At 43.8% G+C, this 12,653-nt stretch overlaps 1 protein-coding gene across 1 annotated transcript in view; it reads left to right on the forward strand.

The window, feature by feature from the left end:
• The window catches only part of TSHR (thyroid stimulating hormone receptor), a 215,691-nt gene that overhangs the window by 121,814 nt on the left and 81,224 nt on the right, over positions 1–12,653 (forward strand). The window contains exon 3 of the mRNA XM_075065858.1: positions 4,097–4,171. Within this exon, the coding sequence (XP_074921959.1) occupies positions 4,097–4,171 (75 nt within the window). The remainder of the gene's footprint in view (positions 1–4,096; positions 4,172–12,653) is intronic.

Consider the following 12,653-nt stretch of genomic DNA (forward strand, 5'->3'; position numbering starts at 1 on the left):
ATTAATGAAGATATTGAACAAAACTGGTCCCAGAACCAACCCCCCTTGGGGCACTCTGTTTGATACCAGCTGCCAACTAGACATGGAACCATTGATCACTACCTGTTGACCCCAGTGATCTAGCCAGCTTTCTATCCACCTTATTGTCCATTCATTCAGCCCATACTTCTTTAACTTGCTGGGAAGAATACTGTGGGAGACCGTATCAAAAGCTTTGCTAAAGTCAAGGAATAACACATCCACTGCTTTCCCCTCATCCACAGAACCAGTTATCTCATCAGAGAAGGCAATCAGGTTGGTCAGGCATGACTTGCCCTTCCTCTTCCTTCCCTTTTTTAAAGATGGACACTACATTAGCCTTTTTCTAGTCATCTGGGACCTCCACTGATCACCATGAGTTTTTTACATTATATACCACTGCACACGTGAACGGGTCTTAGATCCTTCTCAACTGCCTCAGTCTCAGTAATCTGTGTTGAGTTTTTACCTCAGTTGTGCCCCCATAACTATAATTAACTACTGTAAGAACTACTAGTGGCAGTTAGGTAGTTCTAGTAGTAGTAGTAGTAGTAGTAGTTAAAAAAACCCCTTTTTTTTGCAAAAAATATTGTATATGTTATCTTTCTTAGCTGTGAGGACTGTTACCTGTTAGATTGTTTCTCTCCTCCTGGGAGCTTTACATTACTGGAAGGGCATGCCTGGTTCTCCTGGTTTTAAATGTTGCCACTTATACAAGGAGGCAATCCTAGTAAGTGACGGATGCTCCCAGTGCATTCGTTGCCTGAGGGAAACTCATATAACCCAAAAGTGCAATTTCTGTCTGGCATTAAAATCTGGAGCCAGAAAAAACAGGGAGATCAAACTTTGGATCCTCATGATGGTGAGCTTGTTGTGCCCAGTCTCTGATCCAGGCCAGGAGACCTTCTATGTATGCCAGTCTTTGAACAAGTCAGCTACCTCAACTGTCTCCAAGTTGTACTTCAAGGACATCTAGGAGGAAGACCCAAGATTCCTCTCATAAGAATTCCAGAGGCTTGCCTTGAGTTCTCCATGTAGGAATCTAACAGAAAGAAGTTGCAGTCCCCAACAACACCAGCCTATTACTCCCCACTGCCTGTCCTGATCTTTTACACTTGCTATCTGGTCATCCTAAGCAGGAAAGACTGGGAACATGGACTTGATGGAGAGTTTGTTTTCATAGTCTGATTAAGAGAACTCTGAAAAGTAGGGAGACTGGGCCACTGTAGAGTGACCTCAGACCACAAGGGGGTGCTGAGAAGGTGGCTGACCCTATTACCACTAGTTATGTTCACTTTCTATTTGGTGCTGTCCAACCTACTAAAAATACAGTGCAGTCAACTGGGAGAGGCTCAGCCATGTAAAGCATTTCAAAATCCAAGGCTCAGCAGTTGATGTTTGAGACGGTGACTGAAACAAGGCTTTAACACATTTTTCTAACTACTCATATAAAACACAGTTTGAAAAAAGCTATATGCAGATATGTTTTAATTTTTTGTCTTAACTCATGGTTTGATTTTTATATTTTATTTTGACCATATTGTGACAGATATTTCCTTTAAAAACCTTGTTGAATTAAGTTTAAGTACATTGTATTACTCATAGACTCATAGACTTTAAGGCCAGAAAGGATCATCATGATCATCTAGTCTGACCACCTGCACATTGTAAGCCACAGAACCTCATCCACTCATTCCTGTAAATAAACCCCTAACTCCTGGCTCAGGTTCTGACATCCTCAAATTATGATTTAAAGATTTCAAGTCACAGATACTCCACCATTTACACTAGTTTAAATCTGCAAGTGACCCATGCCCCATGCTTCAGAAGAAGGCAAAAAAAAAAAACCAAAAAAAACCCCCCTGGGTCTCTGGTAATCTGACCTAGGGAAAAGATTCCTTCCCAACCCCAAATGGTGATCAGTTACACCCTGGGCATGTGGGCAAGACCTGCCAGCCAGAAACCTGGGAAAGAATTATCTGTAGTAACTTAGAGCCCTCCCCATCTAGTGTCCCATCACCAACCATTGGAGATATTTTCCGCTAGTAGTTGCAGGACGGCTACCTGCCATTGTAGGCAGTCTCATTATACTATCCCGTCCACAGACTTACCAAGCTCAGTCTTGAAACCAGTTAGGTTTTTGCCCCCTCTGTAAATGCAGAAGTTATATATTATTGTGGGCTGTAATTGCATGTAACTTCTCTAGGGTGGAAGATGGGATGTGAATCATGGGAAGTGTTATGAACTTCAAAGGACTACACTCATCAGTGTGCCAGAGGAGAATGAACTTTTGGGACAAACAGTATAAAGTGTTTTCCTGGGGAATCTCAGGGATGTGAATACAAATTCCCACCCCTGATTATGTAAAAACCGAGCCTGTAAAGCTAACTCCCCCCCAAAAAAGGTGATTGTTTACTGATTGACTGTTGTCAAAGATTGGAGAAAAAAGGCCCAAACTGATTCGAGAAACAGGCTGATCTGCCCCCTTAGCATGCTTGTTCTGAGGTAAAGCTGTTATGAACTTTTAAGTACAGAAAAACTCCTTTGGTGGGGTTTGAAGGACTGACTCCTACCAGAGCCCTGGTTGGAGTTGGGGGTGATCTCTGATAAGCTTATTTGCATGTGTGTAAGGTTCTTTTATTGTCTTCTCTATAATACTTTCAGCTTAAGAATAAATGTTCTCACTTATAAAGAGCTGTGTGGAAACTTGTGACTGCTGGCTATTACAGAGTGAGCGAAAGTATAGACACCAGCCTGTTTAAGCAGGCTGGTTTGCTGGTAATGTCATAGTGTAAATGCGGAACTGTGAAGCCTGGGGAGAAAAAACTCTGGTCAGGAGGAAGAAAGACATGGGTCTTCACCCAAATGAGGTGATGCCTGAGAAGCCAGGAGCCTAGAGTGGTTGCTGTTGGGGACCCCTGAGTGGGAATATAGGTGCAGTTGCCCTGAACTGTGACACATGCAACAAAATAAAGTGGCTTCAAAAGTTACTGTTTCTAGCAACATTTTTAAGAGTAAGAAAATATTATAATGCACATGCTATTTTAAAATGAATCCATTCAGTTAATAGTTAAGAGAATAATGTGATTGGAATAATTAAATAAAAATAAATTTAAACCCCTATATTCTCTCTTTGCACATTTACAACGGTTTAGTATTTCCAGGGGTGTAGTCAGAGAAATAGGTGGAAATAACACAAATTCACCCTGGGATTTAATAATACCTATTTTTTATGGTGCACTTTTTATTCATACATCTGAAAGCATTTACAAAGCATTACAATTACCTACAGAGGGGGAAATGGAGGTATAAAGAAAAGTGACTTGCAAGATCACCCATTAGGAAGTCAGATGCAGAAATGAGAACAAAATCCAGGACTCCATGCTTCCAATTTAGTAACCTGCCACTGGAGCACATTGCCTTCTTATCATATCACCTGTGACTGTCATTGTGGGGAAAAAAGTGGAATTAAAAATTCTGTTAAATTCACGCGAGAAAGATTTATTTTCAGTTTATTCAATTCAATTTATTCAATGCTGTTCTGAGTGTAGGCTGTCTTTATGGTCTGCTTACTATGTAATTTAAGAGGGGTTGTTGCAGTCACAGCCCACAGGCCATCTTTGTTTCCCTACCCCAGTGTTTCCCAAACTTAGGACGCTGCTTGTGTAGGGAAAGCCCCTGGCAAGCCGGGCCAGTTTGTTTCCCTACCCTATCCACAGGTTTGGCCGATCGCAGCTCCCACTGGCTGCGGTTCACTGCTCCAGGCCAAGTGGAATTGGGGGAAAGAACCTGAACTGGGGCTTAGTACCCTCAACAAAGTGAGCTCCAGTTGCTTCTCTGATGTTTTCTTCGTGTCTTTCTGATTTAACTGTACATTGTGTGTATTTGGGGTCTAGTCAGAATCAGGCACTTGTGCCTGGCATTGTACAAATATTTATGACATTTCCTCAAGGCAAAACAAACTGGGGGCTGAAGAGAATGGGAAGGAACAATAAAACAAGCACGATGAGCAGTGGTCATTGCTTACAACCTGTCTTTCTGTGTGACATGTTTCTTTTTCTGTTTTCCTGATGTTTAGCTATATCTCCATAGATGCTACGTTACAAAGGCTGGAGGCCCATTCCTTCTACAATTTAAGTAAAGTCACTCATATGTAAGTACAGTGGTAAAATAAGTTTACTTCCTTGAGAAATGTGTAGAATAACAGAGTCTTTCAATATGTTTACATTCTAATTCTCTCATATATGGTGCTTAATGTTTAACTACCACTTCTCTCTCTGTTTCGTCCTCCTCCATTCTCTACCCTCATCTTGGGTTCTGGGGCAAAAATCTGTCAGGGGATTGATCCTGCTTTGAGCAAGGGGTTTGGACTAGATGATCTCCTGAGGTCCCTTCCAACCCTAATATTCTATGATTCTATGATCTTCTCTGTGCCTCACAGCATTTTCCTGCTGTACTCCTTTCCCACATCTGTTGCATGGAGCTATATATTTCTATTCCTTGTTTTTGTTTGCTTGTTGTTTGCATTGCTTCACTTTATTTTTCTTTTCTGTGACCCGTACTTGTCTTTTTGTAAACAAAGCTCACTGTATGGTGTTTCCTGCTTCTTCTTCGAGTGCTGTCCCTGTGGGTGCTCCACTTCAGGTGATGGTGCGTCCCAGTGCCACTGATTGGAGATTTTCGGTAGCAGCGCTTGGTCAGACCACATGTGTACAGTAGCTGTCTCGCTGCACCATTAGAGTCTTGTTTAGCGCACACACGGCCCAACCCTCTTGGTTCCTTCTCAACCGTCTTCGGCTGAAGATGGAGCTCAGGGCAGTGCGATAGCTTCTTCCCCTCTAGATAGAAAAAAATAGAAATTTAGTTGTTAAATAGGTTTGTTGTAGTTATTAGTTAGGATTAGTTGTTAAAAAAAATAATAGTTTTTCTTTCTCCAGTTTCCTGCTCCTTTTGAAACACCACCCACAAAAGTTTTCTCTGCTTCCCCGTTCCCTTGGACATGCGAGGCTCCTCTGGCTTTAAGAGATGCGGCTCCTACTGAGAAGTGATGCTGCAGTCCCAGGGGCACTCACTCTGCGTGAGATGCCCGAGAGAAACACCCATACAACAGAACTGCATTCATTGTGACATCTTGAAAGCGAGAGTCCGGCGTGACTGGGATCTCTGCCTCAAAATGATCGTCATGGAGAAATCATTCCAACCAGGGTCAGAAAAGAACCAACAGAAGCCTTCCTTTAAGTGCTCACCAATCCAGTCTGAACCGACCAAAAGCACGTTTCCATTCTCTGGATAAATTCATGGTGGTTAAGTCCATTAATGGCTATTAGCCAGGATGGGTAAGAAATGGTGTCCCTAGCCCCTGTTTGTCAGAGGATGGAGATGGATGGCAGGAGAAAGATCACTTGATCATTGCCTGTTAGATCCACTCCCTCTGGGGCACCTGGCATTGGCCACTGTCGGTAGACAGGATACTGGGCTAGATGGACCTTTGGTCTGACCCAGTACAGACGTTCTTATGTTCTTATGTTCTCTTACGAAAAGAAGAAGCAAGCTTCGACCTCTCAGTGGGATCCACATAAAGAAACAGTGCCCTGCGAGGTTGTTACCATTGGTGCAGACAACCTTGAGAGCCAGTACATATAACTCCCCCGATACCCAGCACCAGCCATGCCAATGAATCCAAAGCGAAGGGCAAGGAGTCGAGACATAGACAAAGCCATGTCTCCTCCATGGGTGCCAACCATACTGGCACCTGCAATGGATATGGCACTGACCATGCAGCCACCAGTGATGCTGCCTTGCTCAGCACTGACCCCTCGACTGGCACCGACTGACAGCACCGTGATGGGCCCACTGGCCCCGACAAAATCCAGCCACAAGATGGCTGTGCACCTTTCTGCCACAACTAAACCATCAGCACCATATCCACCACCACTACAACAATTGCTCCATCAGAAATATATTACCGTTGTATCGGTGCCCCAATCACTTCTCGGCGCCAACTGATCACCTGCAAGGAGCGTCTTACACAGCATACGTTTCCCACAGTGCTTCCAATGTCCAGCAACAGTGATAATGAGGACCAGGAGGAAGGAGTCTTCTCCCCACAATGCTCCCGCATGACTCAACCCAGACTTGCTGGGGTACACTGAGACCCAAAGGCCAACATGCACAACCACCTTACCAGTAGTATGGATAACCATGGGTGTGTCCCCACATGGCATTTCCCATGCAGTGGCCACGTGAGACCCGTGGGCAGCATACAAATGCATGAACCTCATCACCAACCAGAGGTGAACTTCAGTGTCACGCTTTATCTGCAGTGGCTACAACATCGGTAGTCCCAGAGGAGATGATGGAGGATCTAGAAGAAGAAATAAGTCCTGAGGATGTGTGGCCAACACACAACTCTCTTTCCTCCGATGAGGCCATCATGCCACCTTCACCTACACTAGTAGATGTGGAGGGGAGGGATAGTTCAGTGGTTTAAATATTGGCCTGCTAAACCCAGGGTTGTGAGTTCAGTCCTTGAGGGGGGTCAATTTAGGGTTTGGGGCAAAAATCTGTCTGGGGATTGATCCTACTTTGAGCAGGGGGTTGGACTAGGTGATCTCCTGAGGTCCCTTCCAATCCTGATATCCTGTGACTTCAGACAATTTCAGGAACTTTTTAAACATGTAGCACTTAGCCAGGACATTCACCTAGAGGAGGTCCAGGAAAGTCAACCCAAGTTGCTACAAATTTTGCAATCTTCCTTATCCTCCAAAATTGCTCTGCCCATAAATGATGCAATCCTTGAACCTGCGGAAACAGAGTGGCAGATGCCAGCCATCATCCCTCCAACATGCAAATGGGCTGACAGAAAATAATATATGCCAGCCAAGGGAATGGACTTTCTTTTTTCCCATCCAAAACCAAACTCACTAGTGATCAAGGCAGCGAACCAATTTATCTTTGTCAAAGAAAAGATCCTCCACCTTAATTTGCAGGTCTTTTAGAATACCAACCGGACAATTACAGGAAGCACTTTGAGTTTACGTCTGACCTTCCTGAAGATGAGAGCACAATTTAAGACTGTGCTCACTGAAGGGCAACTAGTTGCTAGGACTACTATACAGGCTTCCCTGGACATGGCCGATACAGCAGCTCACACCACAGCTAGGACTATCATGATGTGCAGAGCCTCCTTGCTCCTGTTGACCAGTATTCTGAAAGAGCTGCAAATGAAGGTAGAAGACCTTCCTTTTGACAAAGATTAATTGTTTTAATCAAAAACCGATAAGGTTCTCCATTACATGAAGGGCTCTCAGGCATCTCTTTGCAGACTGAGCATCTAAACACCACCCACTAAGAGAAAATGCTACCAACCTTACCACCATGCCAGGGACACATAGTATAATCTTCCTTATTCCGGACCGTACGAGTGTAGTAGGCAGAGAAATAGACCAAGTGGAATTGGGGACACTGCTCTACATTCATCTGCTGGAAGCGGCGGCCAGTACGTTCCACAGCCCGCACTCTACATTCATCTGACATGGAGCACCCACAGAAACAGCGCTCAAAGAAGAAGAGAGGGTTACCCACCTTGTGCAGTAATGAGGCAAAGCCACCCCTTTTGTTGATTTTAATTCCCTGTAAGCTATGTCATTGGTCGCCTCTCCCTTCATCAAAGCAACCGCAGACAATTGTTTCACGCCTTTTTTCAGCACAGAACCAGAAGCTGCAATAGCAAAACCAGGTGAGGAGGTGACAGCAGCATGCTGACAAGTAATGAGGACATAGACATGGACATAGACTTCTCACAAAGTACGAGCCGGGCAGTGTGCCCCGGCAATGTGCATATCATGCTGATGAGCTCTGCATGAGCTCTGCATGGTCACCTGTGCTGATCAGCTCACCACGATGGCCAAATAGGAAATGAAATTCAAAAGTTCGCGGGCCTTTTCCTGTCTACCTGGCCAGTGCATCTGAGTTGAGAGCGCTGTCCAGTGCGGTCACAATGGAGCACTCTGGGATAGCTCCTGGAGGCCAATACCATCAAATTGCATCCACACTACCCCAAATTCAACCTGGCAAGGCTGATTTCAGCACTACTCCTCGTCAGAGGTGGAGTAAAGAAATCAATTTAAAGAGCCCGTCGTGCGGACGGGTCCAGGCTTAAATAGAGGTAATGCTGCTAAATTTGACCTAAGGTCGTAGTGTAGACCAGGCCTTAGTGAAATCTAATTATTGAATAAAACATACATTTTTGGGTATCATTTGTCCTATTCTTTGCAGTTTGCCACTACAGCACCACGGTCACACATTTCTTATTTTTCTTTCACAAGTTAGGTAAGATCCTGTGTTATCCTTGCAAGCATGAGTAACTGTTAATTATAAGCTCTTATATCAGAGGGGTAGCCATGTTAGTCTGCATCTGTAAAAGCGGAAAAGAGTTCTGGGGCACCTTATAGACTAAGAAACATATTGGAGCATGAGCTTTCATGGGTGAATACCCACTTTGTCGGATGCCTGCATACCGACAAAGTGGGTATTCACCCACGAAAGCTCATGCTCCAAGCTCTTATAGTGCTTTTCACCCCTAGATCTCAAAGGATTTTACAAAAGCAGTTAGTATCATTATCCACTTTTTCAGAGCTAGTTGAGTATTTTTCAGCTAATGGTGCATTTTTTGGAAAATGCATATATGTCAAAGTTGAAAATTTTTGCAGAAACGTATTGTTTTTGAGAGGAAGATTTCCCAGGTCCAGGATGAAATTTCTTGTCAAAATGACAGAGTGAGACTTGCTCCAGAATAGGCAATAACCCTGTGGTTGGTGAACTCATCTAAAATGTGGGAGACAAAGATTTGAATATCTGCTCTGAATCAGGCAGAGTAGGGACTTGAAGCTTGGTCTCCCACATCCCAGGCGAATTCATTAAACACCTGGCTATGGAGTCTCTCTCTCTCTCTCTGATCCAATGAATATTTAATTATTTACACAAAATGCAACAGCCTCAAGCAGAAGAGATTGTGTGAGGGCTTGGCACTATAGCCTGGAGGTTAGGGCACTTGGGTGTGATGTGGGTGACTTAGGTTTAGGTCTCTGCAGTTAACCAGGTGAGTACCCTAACCACTGGGCTATTAGCTATTCTGTGGTGGGTATCTCATTTTTTTAATGAAAATCTTTAAAAGGTCTCATTTTTGTTCAGATGCAGAACAAAAACAAATTTCAAACCTCAATTTCTTTCCAAAACAAAATTCTTGTTTTGCCACCAGCAGTACCCATTTAACAGATGGGTAAACTGAGGCATGAGGGAGGGATGTGACATCAAGGTCACCCACAAGCCAGTGACAGAGCTGAGAATAGAATTCAGGTCTCCAGTTTAGTGCAGTATCCCATGAGTCACTCTGCCAAAATAGTGGTACAGCTTCCTTAAAAGGTTTTGCTATCTTCAGTTAATATAAAATTCATCCCCCTGCAGACAGCATCTGTTTTTCTGTCTTTGTTTTTCTATCTTCCGCACTCCCATTCCGTGGTTGTTAGTTTTTTCTTAATACTAATGCACTTTAATAGCAATGTTTACAGGCAGAATATTTTTTAAGCTGTGAATAGGGCTGTCAACACCAGTCACCACAGATAGAAGTTATCCACTTGATTGAATTGTGGTTAGCAGATAAGATCTTGTTGCACCATCTTGACCACCTTCATCTCCTTGGCCATGGCAAGATTTTCCATACAGTGTATAATTTTCCAGTGCTTTGTCTAGTCCCATTTTACATGATTCAGTGGGATTTCCATTGTTTCCCTGAGTTGAGCGTAGCTGAAAAAGGAAGCTTGAAGGAGAAATTGAGGGTTTTCATTGCTGCTGCTGTCAAGTCACTGCCAGTCCTGGGCGTTACTGTTCTTTATTGGCTTCTATGAAGTAGCAAATAGGAAGAAGATTCCTTTTTCAGTTTTGATTTCTGACACAAAGATTATTTAACTCTCCTCAATATAAGCCCTTAAATGTAAATAGCTCTCCCATAGAATGTAGATCACATACACAATATTTGTTTAACAATGAACGTTCTAAGTTTTTAGTCTGGATTAAGGTGTCAGCTGCATCTACTGCAGGGAGAAAAGCAGCTGGAGAATTAGGCACTTTCATGTGATCTAATGGAAGGCTGTTTATAAATGTGATTGTTTTCCTGAATTCCCTCCAGAAGTCCTCAGATTTGTTAATGCTAGTTACAGCTGTTGTTTTTTGTTTAATTACTCTCCAAAGTGCAAGATTAGTCAAGGTATAAGTGCATCCTTTGTGCTATGTGTTTATTTTATGTTCTGCATTTATATAATGTTTTTTAAGTATTAGTGCTAAAATAACATTGGATGGTGTTTATCATAGTATATTTAAAAGCTGGTTGAAATTACTGTAACATTTTGAAAAGGAGCCATTTCATAGAAGACTGTCCAGTTTTTATGTACATGATCTCTCTACTCTTTAAACTACAGTAGAACCTCAGAGTTATGGACACCTTGGGAATGGAAGTTGTCCGTAAGGTGGTGGTAAAAAACAGGGCATCACCTTCCCAGCCAGAGGTGGGGGGTAAAAGCAGGGCATCCCCCTCCTGATGGGAGTGGAGGGAAGGGGTGAAAGCAGTGCAGACCCCAGCACTGCTCCTGCTCTGCTGGATCCAGCTGTCTTGAGCTAGCAGCCCCAGCATCTTGCTGTAAGTGGCTGCCCCGCGTGTGGGGGTGCAGGAGTTGGGACAGGCAATCCAGATGTGCCTATCTTTAAGATGCAGTACATGCACAGTACAGTATTTGCTTTTTTGTTTGTTTGTTTTGTTTTTTCTCTGCTACTGCCTGATTGGTTACTTCCGGTTTCACAGGGTGTCTGGTTGATTGGTCAGTCCATAACTCTGGTGTTGGGACAGGCAACCCAGATGTGCCTATCTTTAAGATGCAGTACATGCACAGTACAGTATTTGCTTTTTTGTTTGTTTGTTTTGTTTTTTCTCTGCTACTGCCTGATTGGTTACTTCCGGTTTCACAGGGTGTCTGGTTGATTGGTCAGTCCATAACTCTGGTGTTGGGACAGGCAACCCAGATGTGCCTATCTTTAAGATGCAATACAGGCACAGTACAGTATTTGGTTTTTTGTTTACATCTTCCAGTTTATTTCTCCCCTTTCTCCCTGTCCCTCTTCAAGGACTTCTCTCATGAAGAGCTTCTGGTCCAAGAGGTTCAGTCTCTCCTTCATGTGGAAGCCATAGAGGAGGTTCCACAGAATCTGAGGGAAGTGCTTCTATTCCCATTATTTCCTCAGAGCTATTTTAGACCTATATCAGCTCAACAACTATCTCAAAAAGATAAAATTTTGCATCGTCACCCTGGCATCCATTATTCCCTCACTGGATCCTGGAGAATTCTCATGTTGCCCTGGATTTTAGAGCCTCCTGCTTTCATATGTTGATATACCAAGGTCACAGAATGTGTATCAGGTTCATAGTGAAGCACCAGTTCACAGTGCTTCTGTTTGGCCTGTCTGCAGTTCATGGGGTGTTCACAAAAAGGTATGGCCCTGATGCCAGCATTCCTGAAGAGACTAGGAATGCAGGTCTACCCTTACCTGGATGGTTTGTCAAGGGCTGGTCTAAAGCTCAGTTTATATCCAATGTTCAGTTCATTCTGTCAACTTTCAAAGCTCTAGGCCTACTGTTCAATACAGACAAGTCTACCATTTGTCATATACAGAGGATAGAGTTTATAAGGCTGTGTTGGACTGTCCAGGCCAGAGCATTCCTTTCAGAGTCAACATTCCGGTCTGTTCAATCTCTCATGACAGACTTCAAGATTCATGCAATCACAACAGCCTGAAGCTGTCTGAAGCTCCTGGGCCACATGACCGTGTGCACATATGGAGTACAGCACATGAGGCTGCATCTCAGGCCCCTCCTGACATAGCTGGCCTCAGTGTACTCACCAAACCAGCATCATCTGGACACTGTGCTCATGGTACCTTCATGGGTTCTAATTTCAGTGAGTTGCCAAATGCATTTTCCAGCTGTGGGGGATTCCCCAAATAGACCTATTTGCAAACAAGTCCAGCAGAAAATGTCACCAGTTCTGCTCCCTGGAATGCCACAGTCCAGGCTACATCACAGATGCCTTCCTGCTACCCTGGACAGCAAAGTTTTACTTTGCTTTTTCCCCCAATCCCACTTTTTCACAGACTGTTACTAAAGATCATGCTGGATCACACCTGGGCTATATTAATTGCCCCAGCATGGCCCCCGCCAACATTGGTTCTCCACTCTGCTGGATCTCTCATTAGCTACTCCAGTCTCTTTCCCATTGCACCTGAATTTGATCCCCCCAAACTACGTCATCTCCTCCACTCAAACGTGCAGTTCCTTCATCTGATAGTCTAGAAGCTCAAAGGCTAAATCCCAGAGAGCAAGCTTGCTCAAAGTTCACCAGATCTTACTAAGAAGCAGAAAGCTCTTCACGAGGGCTGCCTACCTGTCAAAATAGAAGCAGTTCTATGTCTGGGTTTGTCAGATTGGAGTCTTGGCAATGCACTCGTCCATCCAGTATATACTAGACTATCTGCTGCACCTGAGACAAGGCTTAGCCGTTTCCTTATCAAGGTTCACCTGGTAGCAATAT

Source organism: Chelonoidis abingdonii, chromosome 4, assembly GCF_003597395.2.
Source record: "Chelonoidis abingdonii isolate Lonesome George chromosome 4, CheloAbing_2.0, whole genome shotgun sequence".
NCBI classification, from domain to species: domain Eukaryota; kingdom Metazoa; phylum Chordata; order Testudines; family Testudinidae; genus Chelonoidis; species Chelonoidis abingdonii.